This window comes from Martes martes (genome assembly GCF_963455335.1).
Source record: "Martes martes genome assembly, chromosome: 2".
Taxonomy (NCBI): Eukaryota; Metazoa; Chordata; class Mammalia; order Carnivora; family Mustelidae; genus Martes; species Martes martes.
In genome coordinates, this window is record NC_137889.1 from 66,870,109 (window position 1) to 66,893,439 (window position 23,331).

Consider the following 23,331-nt stretch of genomic DNA (forward strand, 5'->3'; position numbering starts at 1 on the left):
AAGCCAAAAGCACATTAGGTAGAGTGGGATGAGGAATGAAGAGGGGGAGGATTTGTGTGTGTTTAAGGTGGGAGGTATGTGTATCTAATCTTGTAGAGAGGGCTGCCTAATTAAATGGAGGAGAGAGGAATGTCCCTGAAACTGCAGTATGAGGACACAGAAACTCAACATCCAATAGGAGGTGGCTACCTATTACTGCAAAGGGAGACAAGGTGGGAGAAATTGGCACAGTCTGAATACATTTGTGAGGATGAGGGCTTTCAGAGACAAGACATTGGAGAGTTCCTAGCATTTAATATCCTCTTGCCTCTTAGAGAAGGCAGATTCTTGGGTTGAGTAAAGATGAACGTTAATGGTTAATATGCAGGTTGTATTACACAACTGTAGGCACTTAATTTGACAGTCTGCTAACTACAAATTAAAGTGTCTTTGAACAAATATCAGTAATATGAAGCCATATCCATGTCACTGTAGTGTCTTAAAGGAAATTCAGAGACTTTCTATTCTGTGTTGTGGATGAAAACAGTTAAGTTTTTTAACCACCTTATGCTTTTATCCATCTTCTTTCCGTATATAAAACAAATTTTCTTTGTATTTAGTATTCATATGATCATAATTTCCAAAATGATTTACCCCTGTGGTCAAAGAACTGTTATTGGAAAGAGGGAGAGAAAGAATGAGTGTGTGTGTGTGTGTGTGTGTGTGTGTGTGTGTGTGTGTATCTCAGTTCTCTTCAGCCAGAGACCATCAAGAAGATACCTATAGTTGAACATGTTGAGTTTATGATTCACTGCAGCAAAGAGAATGCACGTTGTATGATACCGTGGGGGCATCTCAGTAAGAAGGTGTTTGACTTGTCATAAAATATGGGCTTTGATTGGATAATTTCAGAGGGCTGGGGAAGCAAGGACTTGCTCCGTATTGGGTGCTGTTAGAAGGAAGGACAATTCTGTGACTGAGTATCTCATTAAACTTAGAGGGAACACAGAATAGATTGAGGAAAAAGCTGTAATTGGTAAGGCTGTGGCAGTCGTTCACTGAGTGTGACAGGAGGATGTCTGGTATTTTATGGGTTGCACAGTGAACATGTTTTTGTGTCACCTTACCATAGTCTCCGAGTGACTTTATTTGATACAGATATGATTTGAGATTATATCCCAGCGAAAAACACAGGTATGACTGTGGGCATCAGACCAGCTTATAATAATGATGAGATCTAGCTGTTAAAGTCAGATCAATTCTGGACTTCAGAGACAGACTTATTTTTCATATATTCATGTTCATCCTGTGTGTGTGTGTGTATACACACACACACACACACACACACACACATACCTATTTATATCTTAGTTTAGCTCTAATTTATAAATGAGATGCTTATCTTTTCCTTCTTTGGGTCAGTGTAATTTTACTATGTATTGACCAAAATTTTAAAAATCCTTTCAGAATGTAGTATTTTATCAGGATGTCAAAACTCATTACTTGAGGGTATACTTTTTCAGCTGTATCAATAGCATAGAATGCACTGCTGTTTGTTATGTTATTGGGGAATGAGCAGCAAACAACATACTTGCATCGATCCAAGTAGGAAGTGGGTGGTGGTAAGGGCACAGAGGTGGACAGTTTGAGAAATATTTAGAAAAGAGGATGGGTAGAACTTGATGTCAGAATGTAGTATGTAGGGAAGCCAGAAGAATGAAGGGTGATGCCTAGGTTTCTACCTGAGTAAGTTTCAGTAGAAAGTGATGTTTCTACCAGGATGGGGAGGAAGGGGAATGTGACAAGTTGGCAGGGGGATAACAAATCTTAAACCAGAATCCCTATAGTAGCAAGAATCTGGTGGATTAGAAGCTGACTGCTTGTAATCAGTCTTGTAGGTGCCTAGTATCTAACAGAATAATAATTTATTATTTTGTTAACAGCAAGAGCTGTAACTGCCCAAGGAACCAAAATCTTAAATTCTTTTGTCAGTATATTCTCTCCTGATAGGCAAATCTATGTTAGTGACAAAATTACCATCAGGAGATTATTTGATCAGGTTGGGGACATAACAAGGGAAGCTAGCCTGGGTATTTTGGTTGCTATGATCTTCAAGGTATGACATCTCTGCTATAGGGTTTTATGTGCCCAGTATATGGAAACACAGGTGTGACCTCAAAACTGTGTCTTGAACATTTTTGCTGAAATGTTGTATGCCAAGAATGCCAAAATGGGTATCTGTGGTTCAAAACTTTACATTTTATAGAACTGATCTACACATTTTTAATAGAAACAGTATGAAGGGAGGAGGGGAGAGAAGGAGGGAATTAAAATGTATCTGTAACCATACATAAACAAAAGACAGACTTCCTTTACCTATTTTCATTCTGATGTCCTGAACCTGTATAAAGAGACAAAATACAGATGAATTTAAAAGGCAGCTCGCCTCGTTGATATGTCAACTGTGCAGAGTTGATCAAGGAAATCTGACATACTAAATTTGCTCATGTTTTGTTTCTTTTTATTATTGTGTTTTTGCTTTATGTTGGGAAAGGCTTTTCTCCAGCTGACTTCTCCCTGCCCTTAGGGGGAGAAAAATCACTGTCTCTTGCTGAAATTTCCTTTTCTTTCTTCCATCTTAATATTTTGAATCAGAACATACAATTAAATTTTATTTAGAGCTTTTCTTTTTTTTTCTTTTTTCTTTTTTAATTTTTTATTCCTTTTCAGCGTAACAGTATTCGTTGTTTTTTCACCACACCCAGTGCTCCATGCAATCCGTGCCCTCCCTAATACCCACCACTTGGTTCTCCCACCCTCCCACCCCCTGCCCCTTCAAAACCCTCAGGTTGTTTTTCAGAGTCCATAGTCTCTCATGGTTCACCTCCCCTTCCAATTTCCCTCAACTCCCTTCTCCTCTCCATCTACCCTTGTCCTCCATATTATTTGTTATGCTCCACAAATAAGTGAAACCATATGACACTTGACTCTCTCTGCTTGACTTATTTCACTCAGCATAATCTCTTCCAGTCCCGTCCATGTTGCTACAAAAGTTGGGTATTCGTCCTTTCTGATGGAGGCGTAATAGTCCATAGTGTAAATGGACCACATCTTCCTTATCCATTCATCCGTTGAAGGGCATCTTGGTTCTTTCCACAGTTTGGCGACCGTGGCCATTGCTGCTATAAACATTGGGGTACAGATGGCCCTTCTTTTCACTACATCTGTATCTTTGGGGTAAATACCCAGTAGTACAATTGCAGGGTCATAGGGAAGCTCTACTTTTAACTTCTTGAGGAATCTCCACACTGTTCTCCAAAGTGGCTGCACTAACTTGCATTCCCACCAACAGTGTAAGAGGGTTCCCCTTTCTCCACATCCTCTCCAACACATGTTGTTTCCTGTCTTGCTAATTTTGGCCATTCTAACTGGTGTAAGGTGGTATCTCAATGTGGTTTTAATTTGAATCTCCCTGATGGCTAGTGATGATGAACATTTTTTCATGTGTCTGGTAGCCATTTGTATGTCTTCATTGGAGAAGTGTATTTAGAGCTTTTCAATGTGAGACTTGTATTCTCTATAAAATTAAAGCAAACTCGTGTTTATTTTTGCTTATAAACACACGCATGTGATGTATAGTTCTGTTTTATTAAATTCATACGTGTATTTGAAATTACATGCCATTTTCCCAGATGATTACACTGTGAAAAGTCATTTAGATAAACCTAGAGAGATGGAAAATCTCTAACTAAATGGTGATGGTTATGCCAGTTTTCCTATTACTGGTGTGGAAGCAGCAGAAGAGCCTGTGGCTCGTTCCCTAGTTTTCTTACACAGTGGCCTAATTACACCTTTAACAGAAGGCATTACTCCTCTTTTTAGACCCTTCTTATATGCCTAATCTTTTATTGAACTGTTCATGTGCCTTTGGGAGTCTTTAAGTTATCTATTCATTAGGATTTTAAGAACATCCTGGTAATAGTTAAATATTGTATTTATATTAATGGGGTTTTCTTAGGAATTGCCTTTCACCATTTTGGTTATTTTTGTTTCAAGCATGAACAGCCCTTAATGCTTGTATCATATGATTATTCTATCAATAGTGAGATTGTTACACTAAATATGTGAAAAAATACTGGATTCTTTTTGAGTTAGAAACTATCTTAGAGAAAATCTTAAGAGTGTAATTCTCTTGCCCTGTATGCCAAACAGGTGAGAATAAAAGAATTAGGTGACTTCTGAGTTTCCTGAAAGAAAAGTGTGATTTTTTAAACATATAATTATGAATTATGATTTTCAACATTATAAAAATCATTACTTTTCAACCTCTAATTTTGGAACTTAAAATTAATGAACATTGAGTTGGTAAACCGGTCAACAAATAGTACAGTTTTTATGTTTTACTTAATAAAAATTATGCAGAAGTCTGCATGAATATTGAACACATTTTGTTTTTCAAAAAGATTTATTTGTTTATTTAGGGAGAGAGAGCACCTGCATGCATGCATGAGTGGGGGGAGGGGCAGAGGGAGCAGGTAGAGAGAGGAGAAGAGAGTCAGACTCCCCACTGAGTACAGAGCCCAGTGTGGGGCTACCCTGAGATCATGGCCTGAGCCACCCAGACACATCATTTTAACTATTTAACATCCTTTACCATTTAAGTAGATATAGAGAAGTTTATCTATTTGAGCTAATTATTTTAAATTCATTTTCTTTAATTAAGAAATAAAATGCCTGAGGTAAATTTCTTCAAGCTGTCAGAACTCTTCCTTCATTTTTGCAGTAATTCATTAATTGAGTTAATGATACTATGACTAAATATATTTTAGGAGGTATATGTAGATGGAGTAATCATTCTTCAATGGGGACTGAAATCTGTGGTTGTAAGGAGAAAAATAGTTTCATTTCTTTATATGAATATGTTATTTTGTGATACAATTATTTCTTCCAGAATGAGATTTTTTTTTCAGTTAATTAATAGATTTTGGAATTAGGAAGTACTCTAGAATTCACCTGATTCAACAGCTTCAATTTACAGACAATGATATTGAGAATCGAAGTGCAGAGGAATTATCCAGGGTGACATATTTGATCAGAATAAAGCCCTAGTCTCTCTCGTTTCATTTGTCTAGTGCTTTTCAAGCTGTAATGTGTGTTATTCTCTCTCTCAAAACCAATCTAGATGTTTAAATAGAAAAGGAGAATGGGCAGAATGCCAAAGGAAAAAGATGTGAATTCCCCTTGCAGTGCACCTGTTATGTTTAGGAGTTCATTTAATGGGTCTCCAGCATTTGTTCTTAAGAGACAGTGCTTCTGTGGTGGGGATAATCACACTAATTAAACTGATTTTTTGCCTTTTAGGTGAGAGTTACGTGTGTGCATCAAATGAACCATTTCGTAAAGTTGATTACACCAAAAATGTTAATCCAAACTGGTCTGTGAACATCAAGGGTGGGACAACACGAGCCTTGGCAGCTCCTTCCTCAGTGAAAAGTGAAGTGAAGGAAAGTAAAGATTTCATCAAACCCAAATTAGTGACTGTGATTCGAAGTGGAGTGAAGCCTAGAAAAGCGGTGCGGATCCTTCTAAATAAGAAGACTGCTCATTCCTTTGAACAGGTGTTGACAGACATCACCGAAGCCATTAAACTAGATTCAGGAGTGGTCAAGAGGCTCTGCACACTGGATGGAAAGCAGGTAGGAGGTTTACCAGCCCCCAACCCTCCATCTCACTGTTGAACTCTCCGTGCATTGTGGTGGTTACATATTTGACAAAGAATTTCATAGTCTGCTAGAAATTATTCTAATACTCCTACGTGAGATGTGTGTGTCTGTATTAGCATGTATCATGAAAAATGTGAGTGGCTCACCTGTGTCTTTATCCAAATACCTCAGAAGTGTATATAGAGAAATCTGTACTTCTTACGGTCACTGAAAGGGAAATGTAAACAACTTATCTTTTCTTTTTTTTTTTTACTTTGTATTTAAATTCCAGTTAGCTAATATACAGTGTGATATTAGTTTCAGGTGTACAGTCTAGTGATTCAACACTTCCATTTCCACGTAACACCAGGTGCTCATCACAAGTACCTTCCTTAATCCACATCACCTATTTAACCCATCCCCCAACTCACCTCCCCTCTGGTAACCATCAGTTTGTTTTCTGTAGTTAAGAGTCTGTTTCTTGGTTTGCCTCTCTCTCTCTTATTTCCCTTTGCTCATTTGTTTTGTTTCTTAAATTCCATATATGAGTGAAATCATATGGTATTTTGTCTTTCTCTGACCGACTTATTCTGCTTGGCATAAACACTCTAGCTTCAACTATGTCGTTCCAAATGGCAAGATTTTATTCTTTTTTTATGGCTGAGTAATATTTTTATTATATATGTATTTTTATCTATATAAATATATATGCTTATATAATACACACACACACCACATTTTCTTTATCCATTCATCAGTCAATGGACACCTGGGCTATTTCCATAATTTGGCTTTTGTTGACAATGCTGCTATGAACATCCAAGTATATGTATCCCTTTGAATTAATATTTTTGTATTCTTTGGGTAAATACCTCCTAGTGCAATTGCTGGATCATAGGGTAGTTCTATTTTTCACTTTTTGAAAAAAAACCTCCATGTTAGTTTTCCAGAGTGGTTGCACCAGTTTGCAATCCCACCAACAGTGCAAGAGAGCACCTTTTAATCCACATCCTCACCAAAACTTGCTGTTTCTTGCATTTTTTATTTTAACCATTCTGAAAGTGTGAAATGATACCCCATTGTGCTTTTGATTTGTATTTCCCTGATGATGACCGATGTTGAGCATCTTTTCATGTGTCTGTTGGCCATCTGGATGTCTTCTTTGGGAAAATGTCTAGTCATGTCTTCTGCCCATGTTTTAATTGCATTATTCATTTTTTTGGATGTTAGTGAAATGTAGACTTCAGAGGGAAGCCTCTTCAACTTACATTTTCCCCTCAGAAGTCTACATTTCACTAACATCCAAAAGATGTTCTCTGTTTAAGAATAAGAACACCTATTGACTGGTAGAGTCATTATGGGTTTGGTAAATCAAAGGAGTCAAAATTAAAAATATTTAACATTTTTAGAAAAGCTTTTCCTCCCCACCTACATATAATATGGAAAATGCCTTTCAGAAAAGTACTTTTCTTTCATAAAAATTCCCATATAATTTCATAGGGCACAAGGGAGGCAATTAATCAGCATTTCTTTTTTGTTTGTTTGTTTTTTAAGAGAGAGAGGGGTGTGTGTATGTGTGTGGGGACTGGGGTCAGAGGGAGAGGAGAGAGAATCCGAAGCAGGTTCCACATGCAGCAGAGAGGCCAAAGCAGGGCTCGATGCCATGACCCTGAAATCATGACCTGAGCTGAAATCAAGAGTCGGACACCAACTGAGCTGTCCAGGTGCCCCATTAATCAGCATTTCTGAAAAATATACAAAAATTACACAGGAAAAGGCAAGCCAAATATATACCAGGAAATCTATATACTGGGAAATCTAATGGGCTAAAGAAGAAAAATTGAGCAAATTTCAAGAATGCATGAATATAGAGTTTTGCCACAATCAGTTTATCATTCCTAAAGAGAAAGAAAGACTCTTCTGAGGTCTATTTCTTCCTAATTTCAATAAAGTTAAATTGTTTGTATTTACATTGTGTTAGACATTATAGTTTCCAGCATCCAGTTTGTTTCTTCATTCCATTTTGTTTTTTCCCTGTAACACACTTAATTTATTCTAAAGTGTTTAGCTCATATAGTGCTGAGAAACACTAGAGCAATGCCTTCTGGAAAAACACAGTTAAAGTACTTTTCTAATTTCCTAACACTAGATCTAGTTAGTCATTTGTTTCCTGAAACATTGACAAAATTTTAAAAATAAGTTCTAAAAATTCCAGTAGATCATAATAGGGTTATGACTTTTCTGATTAATTAATTAACTTGACGATTGGAAGGCACAACACTTCATAGCAGCCTGTCCAAGATAGGTTCACAGTATGAATAGAAGTAGACACTTTATAAATTGAGTTAATAGCACAACACAACACAAAACACCTTAAGATTCGTTCTGCAAGTAAATAAAAATGAATTAGACTAAAAGATTTGGTAATTCAAACAACTAATTCTGGGTTGACACAGGAAGACTGGAAATATAGAGACAAACATTTAAGACACCTAACAAAAAGAAAAATGGAAATCGTAAATATGCCAAATTCAACAACCTGAATGGCATATAAACAGTAAATGCAGGTGAAATTTTAAAAATTGAGACCCAGATTTGAAAATCTCTAAATGAATATTGTTCAGGGAAAATGGAAGTGAAATACAGAACTTGAACATCTAATTCAAATGGGCAATCATTGAAATTTTAATAATTATCCAAAAAATTATCTTCAGAAAAATTCCAGACTAGAAATATCAATACGTAAAAATGTTAACTAAAGCACAAGCAACCTCAGATTATCCACATGTTAAAGAAGACTATACTGTTAAGAGTAGGACTTAATGACAGGAACTAAAGGACGGTTTACTGTTAAGAAACCTGTTTATACATGGGATCTAGAGGGTAAAGCATAATGGCATACAGAATCCCAGAAAGGCTACAAAGGCATTTGACAAAATACAAAGCTGACATTCAGTTAAAGATTTAGTAATAAATGGAGGGTGAATTCTCTAATAAACTTCTAAGAAATACTATCAGAAACAAAAGCCAATGTATTGGCGTAAACAAATACAACACGGAAGTTATTATCTATGACAGGTATGGGATAATCGCCTGACAGCACCAGCATTCAACATTCTTCTACATATTCTCCCTGATTTTTATTTATAGTTTTATTGCAATTTCAATAAGAATCTAAATGAGATTTTTGGGGGATGGGAGGGTGAATACCTGACTAAGTGATTTCAAAAACTAATCTGGAAAAAGAGGGAGAAAAATTTGGAAATAATGATTAATGGGCTCTTACACTACCAGATATTAAATCATCCTCCTCATACTATAGAAAAAATAAATTCCAGGTGTTTTAAAAATATAGGTGTCAAATGAAAGAAAAGAAGTAAAAGAAAATATGTCAATAGGTTGAAATGGGAGAGGATTTTCTAAGCATAAAAATTGTGCAAAATCACAAGGGGAGAGGTTGGTTGGATAACATACAAAATAAAAACTGGGTGTCATAAGCAAGGTTTATATCTTTTATATTGAGTTATAGTAGTTTAATATAAACAAACACTGTAATGCCAAGATGAATAAAAGATGACACAATTTGAAAAGAGAATTGGAAATACAAAGTATAAAAAATGTTCAGTCTCTAAAAAAATGAATTAAATCAATGTGATGGTGCTTTTGATGTTTAAAATGGACAGGTTTAAAAAAATGTTTATTATTTTTGGATCTGCAGTGAATTGACATTTTCAAAGAAAGATGGAAGTATAAATTTCATAATCTTTATGGAAAGCAATTTGTTTTGTACAACTATACAAATGTTCTTACTATTTGAACTTGTAAACTAACTTCTAGGAATTTATCCAAAATCATCTGAGATGCAAACATAATTAGGCAAAAGAATTTTCATTTCAGCAATAAGAGCAAAAGATTGAAAACAATTTAAAATCCCTAATATAGAAAACAGCTAAATGATATTACCATAGAATATAGTAGTGGCCATTGAAAATTATGGTTGGGGGATGTTTAAAGACCTGGGAAAATGTTGAGTGGAAAAAGCAAGAAAAACAACTCTGTAGTATGTTTTCAATTTTGTGTTAAGAAAGAGAAGTAGAGGAAGTTTTTTTTTAAACTACTTCAGAAGGAGACACAATTATAGTTGCCATCAGAAATCCAGTATTTGCTGTTCTGATTTCTACTACTTTCTCATGTCTGCTTAGAAGCAAAAAATAAGCACTGAGAAGGAAAACAAAGACTGATTTCAGTCAGTTGTAAAGATTAAAACATTATGAGTTAATCTTTGAAATTTCAGCATGTGGCAATAAAGTGTTACTAGAATCACTTTTGCCACACAACATTATTACCCATGTGCAAAGAAAAGAGATCTCTTTAAACTTTCAAGTAAAATATTTCTCTGGAAAAATTGTAGCTTTTACTTTTGCTAGACACAGCTTTGGATGTTATATTTTTAGAGGGCCAGGTATCCTTAAAAACTATAGTTTTCTTGCCACACTGATAAAACACTGGACTTGCAATTTAAAGCTTGAAGTCTGAATTTTTGGTTGGTGTGTGTTATAATGAAAACATTTGTTTCTTGCTTTGAAATAGCATAAGAAATTTGTCTTATGTTTAAGATTAACATAAACCTTTAAACGGGCAGTGTTCATTTTGATTTTATTTTGTAAAATCATTTTTTTATGTCTTGTAAAACGATCTGTTCTCTGAAGATTTTCAGGGAAAGGGCAGTTTGTGTAGGTGAAGAGAAAGGAATGAGAACAGAACTGAGATCTATTAATGAGTTGTCTTTGCACGAAATTTTAGGTTATCTTGTCTTAACTTTTATGTTTTTTCCTGGTTACTTCCTGATCAGATGTGTTGTTCTCATCTTGAATCAATCCGGTCTTTAACACAAGGATAGAGATGAAACAATTTATAGGCGGTTCATCATGAATAGTCACTGATCTCATCCTGACACCTATCCTAGAGTCTTAAGGGGCCTTGGTTATCTTTTATGGGCTTGAGAGATTTCCTGATTAAAGTGTCTTGTGCCAGTAGCATTTATGTTGTTAAAACAATGTCCCTTGAACTTCTCTTCATCAGAATGGATGATCACATCTTCCTGGTAGTATTGAATTCATTTACAAGGTCTGACTTAATTAGAACAACTAACTCATGCATTTTCTATCTCTTTATAAATCACTTCAACTTGGTTTGTTGAAGTTTTAGGGTTTTATCCATGTTAACTCTTGGGTTTTCTTTAGGGTAGAGCAGCGGTTCTCAACTGAGTACCATTTCACCTCTAGGGGACATTTAGCAGTGTCTGGAATCTTTTTCTTTTTTTTTTTAATTTTTATTATTGAAGAACAGTTAACATAAAAGGTTATATTCATTTCAGGTGTACAGCATAGTGACTTGACAGTTCTCTACATTACACAGTACTCACCGCAATAAGTGGTTACCATCTGTCCCCCATACATCCCCCATATCTTTATTTTGATACCATGACTGGGGATGGAGAGTCTACTACCATGTAGTGGGTAGAGGCCAGGAATGCTGCTGTCCATCCTATGGTGCACAGAACAGACACAGCATAATTCTTGGGGTCTGAAGGGTCAATAGTGTTAAGATTCAGAAATTGTGGTGTCAAGTAAGTGAAATGATTCCAAAAGGAATACTTCTTTGAATTTTAACTTTGTTACCATTTAGGCCACATGCCAAACTTTATTTCAAAACTTATAGCTGTTCACTTAGCCTGTCTGTCTAGTTCTTACCTGGTTGAGACAGGTGTGTCAGCATGTCATGGTTTATAGTCTTTGTTGTCCTGGCTTTCAATCTATTTGTCTTTGTTGTATGACGCTAACATACAGTTGGGCAGGACAGCTTACAGGGGATTAGATAAAGATGTCCCAAGTGGTTTTTACGTGTATTTAAAGAGAAGTCTAGGAAAGCATGATTTAATCTTGTGAGATTTTAAGTATTTAATACTTAAAAGTGATGCTATGGTTATCAATTTTTTAAAAATGCACAACCTATGTACTTACAGATGAAATGGCTAGAAAAAAATCTGTAAAAAGAAGTCATGACTATTCTTTAGTTTTTTTTTAACTTACAATTAATTTAGATTAAATTCTTTACTTTTTTAAATAAGATCTTGAATCTTTAAGTTAAAGGAATCGAATAGGAGAAGGAGGTTTACTTTTAAAATTTTTCGAAGGAGTTACTTCCTTACAATAAACTGCAGCAGGGGAGTTCTTTTAGAACTGTCTTTATTCTGTTAAGAGAATAAAAGATCCAAATATAGCTTTTGTCCACATGTGTAAAAAATTCTAACTTTTAGCTTTCCCAGAAACAGCAGAGTTTTAACATAAAAGAAACACATTTAGTAGAATTTTGGAACAAGTTGATTCTTGTCATGGGCAGAGGCAAAACAGACTCAGAAATTGCTAGCAGTTGATGCTTGGGGGTAAAATACTTCCAGATTTTGGGACCACTGCCAGTCTTAGGTTACCTACATGCAGTGGGTCCTCTTTGGGGATCATTTGAGGGCCTTCATTTTATCAGTCAGTGTTTATGAAGGTTTCTATCCTCACTTTTTCAAAAGTTTAATTATTTCATGGGTGCCATAATATAAATAACTTATTTTTATTTCTTTTCTGGCAGCACAGTTTCTAGTGAAGTTTCTTTTCTTTGTAGTGATCTGATCATTCTTAGTTAAAGCAATCTCTTCTCAGAAATTGCTACATAAAAATCAAATAGTTGATATCTATTTTTGAGTATTTTTTTTATGTTTCATTTAATCCTGATAAAATTTTTCCCTGAAGTGGATGAGGACAGAGTTTGGTTTTAATTCTCATACTGCGCCCAATGCTTACATTTTGTTTTTGTAGATAATAGAGGTCCAGATGACTGTGTTTTGTCTTATTAGATACATTTATACCTCTAAAATGTGGGTAGACCTGATCTGTCTCAGGCAATGGAAAATGTATCCCAATCAGGAATCAATAGAGTGAGAGTAACTAGTGGGATTTTTCAGTACTTCAGGAAGTTCAGGGAGAAAATATTAATTTGTTCTTTGATCACTAATCTAAGCAGGTTTAAGGGTGGGGAGACCTTAATCTTAGGTTTTGATCTAATGAACCCCTCTTTTCAAAGAGTGGTCTAGAAAGTGGGAAGAAAGAAGAAAATATTTAGATATCCCTCTTATTTTTTTGTCAAAGTAAAATTTCTGTTTTGCCATTCTGGTGTCCATTGTATAAACAGTTTCCCTTGAACTTAAATAATATTTCCTCCTTTTTAATGGGAAACTGGCGGAAACACCAGAATTCTGTTAGTAGTTACTGAAGTTGCAAATTAGGAGAAGAGATGTTTAAGAAAAATAATTTAACTTGTAATGAATTATGCAATGTAAAGTGTAGCTGAGATAAAAATGACATCACAGCAAACTGTTTTGTTTCCTTATTTATCCTTTGATGTCTAAGCTGGAGTCATGTTCGTATCATAAAATTGTATTAAATTCATTTCATTTTTGTTAAAATGTATTTTTCAGTGATTATAACGATGATTAAAATACATTTTGTTACATATGTATTTTACAATGCTTAGAATAATACCTCACAGCTTAGTTAGCTAATAGATAAAAGCTAATAGCTTACTACGCCAGGCATTAGTGCTTTATATTAGTCTTCTCTGCTAATCCTCACAGCAACCTTAAGAGTTAGGTATTACAATTCCCATTTTACATTGGAGAAATTAAAACAGAAATAAAAGTAACCTATTCAAAACCACGCACAGCTGGTGGTAGAGCTGGAATTCATACCAAGCAAGTGTGTTCCCGCCCCTCCCCCCACCAACACACTTCACAGTTGTGCTGTAAGCCTTCTCAAGTCAGGCTCTGTGAAAGGCTTTAGCTATAAAGATGGAGGGATAAGAAAGAGCTAATAGGCTAATCAGGTTATTTCAGATTTTTTGTTTTTGTTTTAGAGCAATGCACTTTTACCTGGGGTTCATCTACAGTCTGTGTGATTATACATTGTGAGGCAAAATTATTCTTTAGGTAGAATCTGCAAAATGAAAAAAACAGGTTAAGGAGTAATTATATGCTTGACAAAAAAATGACTTATAGAGTTACTTATAGATTTAATTTTTTAAAATTTAAAAATACAACTACTGAAAGCATAGAAAATATAGGAAATTCAAATGCATAATCCTTCCATTTTAACACTATTTTTAACATAATTAAGTATCCCTATCCATATTTTTATATACATTTTTTTTCTTTTAAGAGGAAATTACCCCCCAAGTAAAATCAGTGCATTCTTATTGGAAAATCCAAATGTTGGGGAGGAAAAAATTTTCTATGTCCTTTGATATTCTTCTGGCTGGCTTCAGAATCAAATAGACATGAGACAAATTGACAGGAGAAAATCATGTTTAATTTTGTACATACAGGGAATCCACATAAACATGAGATTCCAGGATGGACCTAGAGGATATAATACTAAATGAAAGAAGTCAGGAAACACAAATACCGTATGATTTCATTCATATGTGGAATTTAAGAAACAACACAAAAAACCAAAACCAAAACCAGACTCTTAAATATAGAGAATAAACCTGATGGTTGCTAGAGGGAAAGCGGTTGGGGAGAAAGATGCAATAAAGGAGATCAAGAATACACTTATCTTGAGCACTTTAATTACACTTCAAGTAAAAAAAAATTACCTTTCCTCCTCACCCTCCCCTCCAAAAAACCATGGGGATAGGGGTGAGAATCCTAGTTATTTTTGAGGATGTCATTGCTAGTGGGATGGGTGTAAATGAGCCTGCTGGGGTGTTAGAAATGCTCTTTAGCTTGATCTGAGTGGTAGTTACTGAGGGATACACAAATGAAAATATTTATCAAGTTGTTTGCTTAATATTTGTGTACTTTACTGTATGTAAATTATACCTCAATTACAAAAAGGGAGAAAAAAAAGTGAGATTCCAAAGACAGGCAACATGAGGTATACATGTCATTCTGTACTAAGAAGGAACTAAGAGTCAAAGGGTAGTAAGGGAATTCACAGGAAGAAAGGAAGGAATAAATGCTTGATAAACAGATGTTTACTGGGCCGTCCATAAACAATGGTGGAGGACTTTGGACAAACAGGCCTTACTAGTTTTTTTCCCATCTATCATAACAAGTTCATACTATACTACAGTTATTTACGGTGATAACTCCCTTTCTGGAGCAGGTCCTATGTCTAAATTTTTTAAGCAAATGGGGGAAGGTCAAAGTTTCTTCCTGAGTCTTTTGCACCTGATTGTTTTCCATTTGAAATAATCTGCAGGCCAAAGTTGTACGTTTTGGGGTGATTAATTTTGAACTCCTATACAAACAATTAAAAGAGTGCAAAGAGTGGATGTTTCTTTTCGCATTTGCCCTTATTCCCGAGCTTCACCTTATTTCCTAAAGGGAACTACTAATAGTTTTGTTAATGCAGTTTAAACACACTTGTACACATAGTTTTTACATAACATGGTTTTTATGTGTGATAAGTATTCCATGTTTTTCACTTATTAATCATACTCGTATATGTTATTACATAATCTTCATATTTCACACAAAAATGACTGAATCATGTTCAAATGGCTAGACATACCATAATTTATTTAACCTATTGCTGGGCATTTGGGTTATTTCCAGTTTCTCAATCTTTTATCCTCTGATTGTCCTGCTATTTTTAGATTTAACATGTTTTGGATCATTTCCTTTCCTTGGTGTAGATTCCTAGAGTTAGGTTACTGGAAGAGACTCAAGTAGTTTGGGGTTTGAGAGATACTATCAAAGCTGTAGACAAAAAGTTGTCCTAGTTGGCAATGCCACCAGGCATGTGCCCCAGTATTTCTGTATCTGGGAGAGACTTATAAAAAGATGAGACATGATAGCTGGGCCCAATGCACATACTCAATTTGTTGGATGAAAAAAATGCACATTTTGTGAAATTCATATTGTATAAATTGAAACCCACCTACCTTTGCTACTTTCTGTTCTAGAAAGTAGTTTAGCAAGAAAAGCCAATTGGCCTCTGTATAAGTTTTATACCAGAAGCAAGTGCTGATCAACTAGTCTTGAAAATGTTAAGCTCAGTAGGGAGAAATTTTTCTTTTTAAGCTAATAACCCACATTTTGGTACTATGTTGCCTTAATCTGGATTGAACTTCATTCAGTGTTTGCTTTATAACCTTTGCCTAGATGCTTCCGGGAAATATACCCATATCCCATGGGTATATTTCTGGTATTTAATGAGTTCACCTACCTTTTTGCTTTGTGATATTTTGACTCAAAATTGAGTCAAGGCAATTACTTGAAATCATCAGTGATTTTTACACTTAATTGTTGACTTTCGGTGTGTCATGGATTTGTTTTGCTGTTTTTGTAATCTATCATGAATGTCTGCTAATCACAATATCTACTAATATTTATATATTGATTAGATTTCATGAAAGGGTCATTCATCATGCCTTTTGGTAAAAACAAGGACAGGTGCAAAGTCCATATAATATTTTAGAATGTGTAGCTGATTTAGGAAATTATTTAGTCCAGCCTGTTAATTTTATAGATAAGAAAAAGAAATCTTTGGGGGTTTGTGATGGCTTTTAGTGCCAGTTGGACTCTTTGGTTGTTCACTTCCAAATGAAGCCTGTCTCAAAATTTTTTAAGTGATTCCAGACCACAGAGCAGTTTATGAATTCCACTTTGGCCTATCTTATGCTGTTCCCTTAGTTGAGGGGAGTTTTTATTTTCAGTATTACTTTCAGTCTTCAGACTTCAGAGTCATTGATTTTTCTAGAGAGCAAAAGTTGAGTTTGACCATGGTCCCCCCCATTCTTAATTGAATCTAAACTAAAAGTTCCTTCACGGAGAAAGACAGTGCTAAAGTCTGTGTTTGCTTTTTCAGTAACCCTGTACAATTTTCTGGATTTAAAAATTAACCTCTAGCAATTTTTTTAAGTAAGGAAGAACACTTCAAACAGAAAGACTAGCTTTCATGAATATTCTCTTTATGTATTTTTAGAATATTTTAATTGTAGTGTGATGCAGCTGCCAGACTCCTAGCACAAAGTGTTGGAAAGCTCTGTAGTCATTAGAGGTTCGCCTCCACAGAAGTTTAATTTTCTCAGCCTGAGGACTGTTGCAATGAAGCAGTGCTTATCCAGAAAGAGCATTCTGCTTTTTCCTTACGTATTTCAGGCTCTCCCTAAGACTTGAAATAATACAAGTTTTATTTAAAATTTTCTTTGTTCTGTAATGGTTTATGGCAGGCTTCTCTAAATGTGAGCATGAAGACATTTGATTATATTTGAAAATATTGTTCTTTGTTTGCCCACATGAAAAGTCATTAAAATGCCATTTAAAATATGAGTTATGGAAGGTGTTTAAATATCTGTGAATGGGTACTTATTGAAACTGACATTAGGTTACATGGTTGTGTTTCTGAAGGATTAACTTTATTAAACACCTAGTCTGTAGTATCACTCATGTTATATATTTTCAGTGGTAAAATATGGTCGACACATGCCATTGTGAAATGGAAATTAAAAAAATTCTTTTTATAAAAAGCAAAAGTGGTGTAAATGGAAACTCCTGAAAGTCTCATTAGGCAACTTAATCCTGATTTTAACATTTTCACTTAATACAGTAGCCCAGATTTTTATGTGTAGATAAAAGTTTAAAACTTTTCTAGAAGTTTTAAAGTAGATTTTCACCTCCAGAGGATTCCTGCCCAGGCCACACCAGTCAATGTTTTAATCACTTCTTCAACTTCTAGGATTTAAGAAGGTTGTGGTCAGTGTGATTGTGCCCTGAGGGGCTGATTATGTGCATTGGAATCAGAAAATGAAACTTGAAATTTGATTTAAATATATTCATTTCTGGGGCACCTGGGTGGCTCAGTGGGTTAAGCCTCTGCCTTCAGCTCAGGTCATGATCTCAGGGTCCTGGGATTGAGCCCTGCAATGGGCTCTCTGCTCAGCAGGGAGCCTGCTTCCCCCTCTCTGCCTGCTGCTCTGCCTACTTGTGATGTCTTTCTCTGTCAAATTAATAAATAAAATATTTTTAAAAGTATATATTCATTTTCTATGACACACAGTCACACACTAATATTGAGTGATACAAAGTTCACACTTATGTAATGAGGACTATCATTAAAGATTTTTAATGATGGGAAAGATACCATCCTTGAGTGCCAAATATTGTGGCAAAGTATTTACACATGTCATTTAATTCTTGTGATCACCCTGAGGCAGGCATATGGTGGTATCTCTGCAAGGAATGTTACAAAGCATATCCAAAAAATTTCTCCCCTTTGGTGTAGTTAGACATCCTGGATATGACAGTGTACTTACGCTATGCAGGCTGCTTTTGCTCCAGACATTTTTCTGTTACGCTCAGAACTGGTTTTCAAGATTCAAAGGAAGATCAGATTTATTACTTTATAATTATTTTTAATTGTTTTCCAGAATCTGTTATGGGGCATGATTATTTACTTTAGTCTTTAGACTTAGCCCTGAATAGCTTCCTAGACTTACTCCAAAACTTCTGTTCACCTTCAAATGATGAAGAGTTCATTTATTTTCACCTATAGGCTGTGTTCCTTACTACATTTATTTTGTAACTCAAGATGTCCTAGATTTGGTCAATGAAACCTTTTGCAAGTTAGATCCTTTGTCTTCTTGACATTTTAAGGATACATAGGAGAGTAAGAAGTATAAGGAACCTTGTCAGGTTCATAATTAGACTTTGTGGCAAACAAAAATATAACAGTAATTCTGTATCCTAGTGACTGCTCAAGGTCTACTTGTTCTCAAATACCTTCTAATGCTGTACAATCTTCCATGTGATTTCTGTTAATTGCACACGACTCCTGTATTCTGTGCAATTTTGTTTTTATCTCTATTAGTATGTTTGCCATTAAACCCCCAGAAACTCGGGCCTAGGATATATCTGAGTTGATTGGTTATTGTCCAATATAAGAGCACAATCATAGGCCATTAGCCTCCCTTTTCTTACCTACAGATGTCTGCTTTCCTGGGGAAACACATTTGGTTTGATCAAATTTGTTGTGTTGAATTGTATGACCCTGCAGCCCATGTGCAGAGAAATTTGTTCTTTTTTTAAAAATATTTTATTTTTAAGTAATTTCTATACCCAACGTGGGGCTTGAACTTACAACCCTGAGATCAAGAGTCACATGCTTTACTGACTGAACCAGCCAGGTGCCCTCAAGAAAAAGAACTTTGTTCTTAAGGAGTTGTGAATATTGAGGTGTCTAGAGTTTCAGTGACCATCTGGTTCAGTGGTTCTGGACTAAAAGTCATTTTTCCACCAAGGAGATATTTGGAAAATGCTGGAGACATATTTGGAGTGGAGTAGGGTAGAATGTGTTAGTGGTATCTAATAGGTAGTGGCCAGAGATCCTGCTAAATATCTTACAGTGCATAGGACATCCCTCCACAATGAAGAATGAACTGGTCCAAAATATCAATAGTGTTGAGATTAAGAGCAGTAGCCTAATTTAATGGATATAAGGAGGAATGATATGGGGGTATTGAGAGAGAAATGCTAGTGTTTTTGGAGTGGCCAGTGTAAGAGATGTAGGTAGGTGTGCATGATCAAGAATAGGTTTTTTTTTTTTAAGATTTTATTTATTTATTTGACAGAGATCACAAGTAGGCAGAAAGGCAGGCAGAGAGAGAGAAGGGGGGTGGGAAGCGGGCTCCCTGCTGAGCAGAGAGCCTGATGTGGAATTCGATCCCAGGACCCTGAGACCATGACCTGAGCCGAAGGCAGAGACTTAACCCACTGAGCCATCCAGGTGCCCAAGAATAGGTTTTTGAGGGGCACCTGGGTGGCTCAGTGGGTTAAGCCTCTGCCTTCGGCTCAGGTCATGATCTCAGGGTCCTTGGATTGAGCCCCACATAAGGCTCTCTGCTCAGCAGGGAGCCTGCTTCCCCCTCTCTCTCTGCCTGTCTCTCTGCCTACTTGTGATCTCTCTCCCTCTGTCAAATAAGTAAATAAAATCTTAAAAAAAAAAAAAAAAGAATAGGTTTTTGAATTTAAAAAGACAAGGGCAAGATTATGCACAGCATATACTGCATTTCTGAAGGTTGGGAACCTCATCCATTGGGCTTTGGATTGGCACTGAAGAATTGTGAGAGGATCAGATTTGCATTTTGGAAAGTTTACTTGGAGAGTATGAAATGAGTTCAGAAAGATAATCAATCCTAAAGGATTCAGTGTCCCAGAATGTGAGAAGTTGTTTTAGATGATATTATTTCAAAGTTGTAATGTGTTTAGCAGTTTCCTAAAGGATCATGGGAGGTGGTTCCTAAACTGTATTCCAGATAAGAAGCAGACATTCCTAAAGAAATTTAGGTAGTTTCAGAGGGTAAAGATTTAGTTTTAGCAGGAAATGAGAGAGATAATGCAGTGGAGTTTTTTAAGTCCATGGACAGAAAGTATTATTTGGTTGCAGATTATAGAAAATCTTCACAGTGGCTGGGAAGAAGTGGTATTTTAGTGCATTCATTCATTTTGTGCTTTTTATGCTGTCAGACTATTTCAGGTGTTTGTGGCAGGATGGATATCCGCATTGTTATTTGAAGAAATGCTGGGATGTAGGTTACCCAGCCTTTTCTTATTGTTACTGGAATTGTGGCTGCTTTTTCCCTTCCTTTCACAGCAGACAGCTGATATGATCTAGGTGATCTGTGACCATGAGGTAAATTTATATTTGAGAAAACCTGTTATTGTAGAATGAAACTGCTATAGTATTCTATCTCTAATAACTCACTTCTGAATGACTTAAATATATAGTCATTGTGACATTTAGGAAACTTAAACACAAATGTGCTTCTTGGTAACAAAAGAGAAGAATACTTTTCCTTAAAATTATTACGGTGGCATAGGAAACAAATGGGCCAGTCTTCATGAGTCAGTAATGGTATGATCTATTATAATACTTTAAAAGTTTTAATGACTTAAAAAAATGTAAATTCCCCTGTGCTTCGGCCGATGAGATGTGTTATCAGAATTATATTGTTCAAAGTAATTTATTGAAGAAGTATCCCTACTTTAAAAATCAAGTGTTTTGCCACTCTGGAAAACAGTATGGAGATAAAAGTTAAAAATAAAACTACTCTATCACTCAGCAATTGCACTACTAAGCATTTACCCAAAGAATACAAAAATGCTAATTTGAAGGGACACATACACTCTGATATTTATAGCAGCATTATCGACAATAGCCAAATTATGGAAAGAGCCCAAATGTCCATCAACTAATAAATGGGTAAAGAGGATATTCTTTATATATATATATATATATATATATATATATATATATATAAAAGAATGAGATCATGCCATTTGGAAGAATGTAGATGGAGCTAGAGAGTATTATGCTAAGTGAAATAAGTTGAGAAAGATACCATATGATTTCTTTTTTTTAAAAAAGATTTTATTTATTTGAGAGAGAGAGAGAAAGAGAGAATGAGCAGGGTGAGGAGGAACAGAGGGTTAGGGAGAAGCAGACTCCCCACCAAGCAGGTAGCCCAACATGGGGCTTGATCCCAGGACCCTGAGATCATGACCAGAGCCACAGGCAGACACTTAACTGACTGAGCCACCCAGGTGCCCCCTCAATATGATTTCACTCATATGTGAAATTTAAGAAACAAAACAGATGAACATGGGGGGAAAAACCCAGGAAAACCATAGAACAGACTGTTAACAATAGAGAACAAACAGGGTTGATGGAGGGAGGTGGGTGAGGGATGGGCGAAATAGGTGGTAAGGATTAAGGAGGGCAGTAGTTGTGATGAGCACTGCATGTTACATGGAAGTGATGAAACATAAATTCTGCACCTGAAACTGAAATCACACTGTGTGTTAACTAACCGGGGTTAACAAAAAAAAAAAAAAAAAAAAAAAAGAAGAAGAAAAGAAAAACCACTTAAATAAATAAAAAATAAAAGTAACAGAGTATTGCACTGAAGTTGGTTAATTTATACTCAGAAAAATCCCTCCTTGACCAAAATAGTAAGTGGAATATGTCATCTTCTTCTGAAGTTCTAGAACCTGTGGGGTGAAGTCCATCCCATTTTATTTTTTAATAAACAACAAATGTTTATTTACCAGGGGAAAAAATCAATAATGTTTCTTCCTAAAATCAGAATTTTCTTCTTTACTCATGGAAATAGAAATTGCTTTGAAGGAATTAATCTCCATTAATGATTTGGTTTTTCAGGCAGTTGTGTTTGCAGTTCTCCTGCTGATATACGTAGGCGAATTTAGTGACATAAAATTCTGGTCATATTGTGTAATGGTTCCTGGTTAATGGTTTCCTCAAACTATGTTTAAAGCAGGTTATGCATTGATATAGTAGGGAAATGAGATATATACGCTATAGATACATAGATGATCTATAAATTGTATATATATTTAAAAATGTGTATAAAATTTCCTTGTTAAGTTGACATCTGGTCTACCAGTCTGTACTTCCTCTGGAATACTAAAGCAGAGCTGTGGTGCTCAGAAGTGCTTAACACGCATTCACTGAGAGCCCTGACTGCCAGCTCATTCAGAACACAGGTAGGTGAAGTCCCTGCTTTTGAGGCACTTATACACGTTTGGTGAAGTAGTTGAAAACACATGCCATAACTAGACAGCGATAATAGATACTGCTCTTCAGCTAAAGGACAGAAGAAGGAACCAGAGGAATTGGGAAGCATTCATTAAGAAATAGAATGTCAAGCGGGCTTCCACTGCGGAGACTGATTCAAAGAGACTGTTCCCACCAACCGTACACAGCAGCAAGCAAAAACAAGAGTGAACACAAATGGCAGTGCCAAGGGGAATGTGGTTAATGTCAGGATATAGTGGAAAATGAATCTGGAGAAATTTGGAGGGGAGTAGACATAAGTTCCTACAGAGAGCTACATGGGGGAAGAAGGTCAGCTGTTGATGAAGCAGCAATGGGATAAGACTGTTCTGGAGTCAGTCTGTCTCTGGACTGATGCTGAGGGGGAAGGAGGGCTGTGTAGCCCATCAGGCAGCCCCCTCGGCAGTCTTGGTTTGGCCCAGAGTAGTATGGCAGAAGTGAGGAGAGGGCAGAAGATGTGATGCAGAAAATCCACACTGAGTGTAAGATCTGTAACTTGGACTACTAGGAAAATTGGAGTGTGCTAAGAGCAACACAGAATTTGAAGAGCTACTCTAGTTCCCTTTATACGATTACCAAACCACAGAGCTGGTGTCAAGTCCAACCACAGAAACCCTTCAAAGTCTTGGTTTCCTGAACAGTGTGGAATGAGAAAAATCAGAAATATTAAGGACCAGAAGTATGGCTTCTGCAGTAACTTGATCATTTTGTGAAGGGGGCATGGCAGCTCATTATGATGTTTGAGGTAGGAAAAAACCTGGTACATTTGCATCTTAATTTAATTAAATTAATTTAATTTTATATTTTTTATTAAGCTCAATTATCCACCATATAGTACATCATTAGTTTTTGACGTAGTGTTCAGTGATTCATTAGTTGAATTGAATTTATTTTAAAAAGTAACCACTTCACTGTAATGTTGGGCCTAAGGTAGAAACAATGTCTTCTGGTTTTTTTTTTTTTTA

At 35.8% G+C, this 23,331-nt stretch overlaps 1 protein-coding gene across 1 annotated transcript in view; it reads left to right on the plus strand.

Moving 5' to 3' along the window:
• The window catches only part of DCLK2 (doublecortin like kinase 2), a 143,997-nt gene that overhangs the window by 12,099 nt on the left and 108,567 nt on the right, over window positions 1-23,331 (plus strand). The window contains exon 2 of the mRNA XM_080796117.1: window positions 5,341-5,675. Coding sequence (XP_080652243.1) covers window positions 5,341-5,675 — 335 coding nt within the window. The remainder of the gene's footprint in view (window positions 1-5,340; window positions 5,676-23,331) is intronic.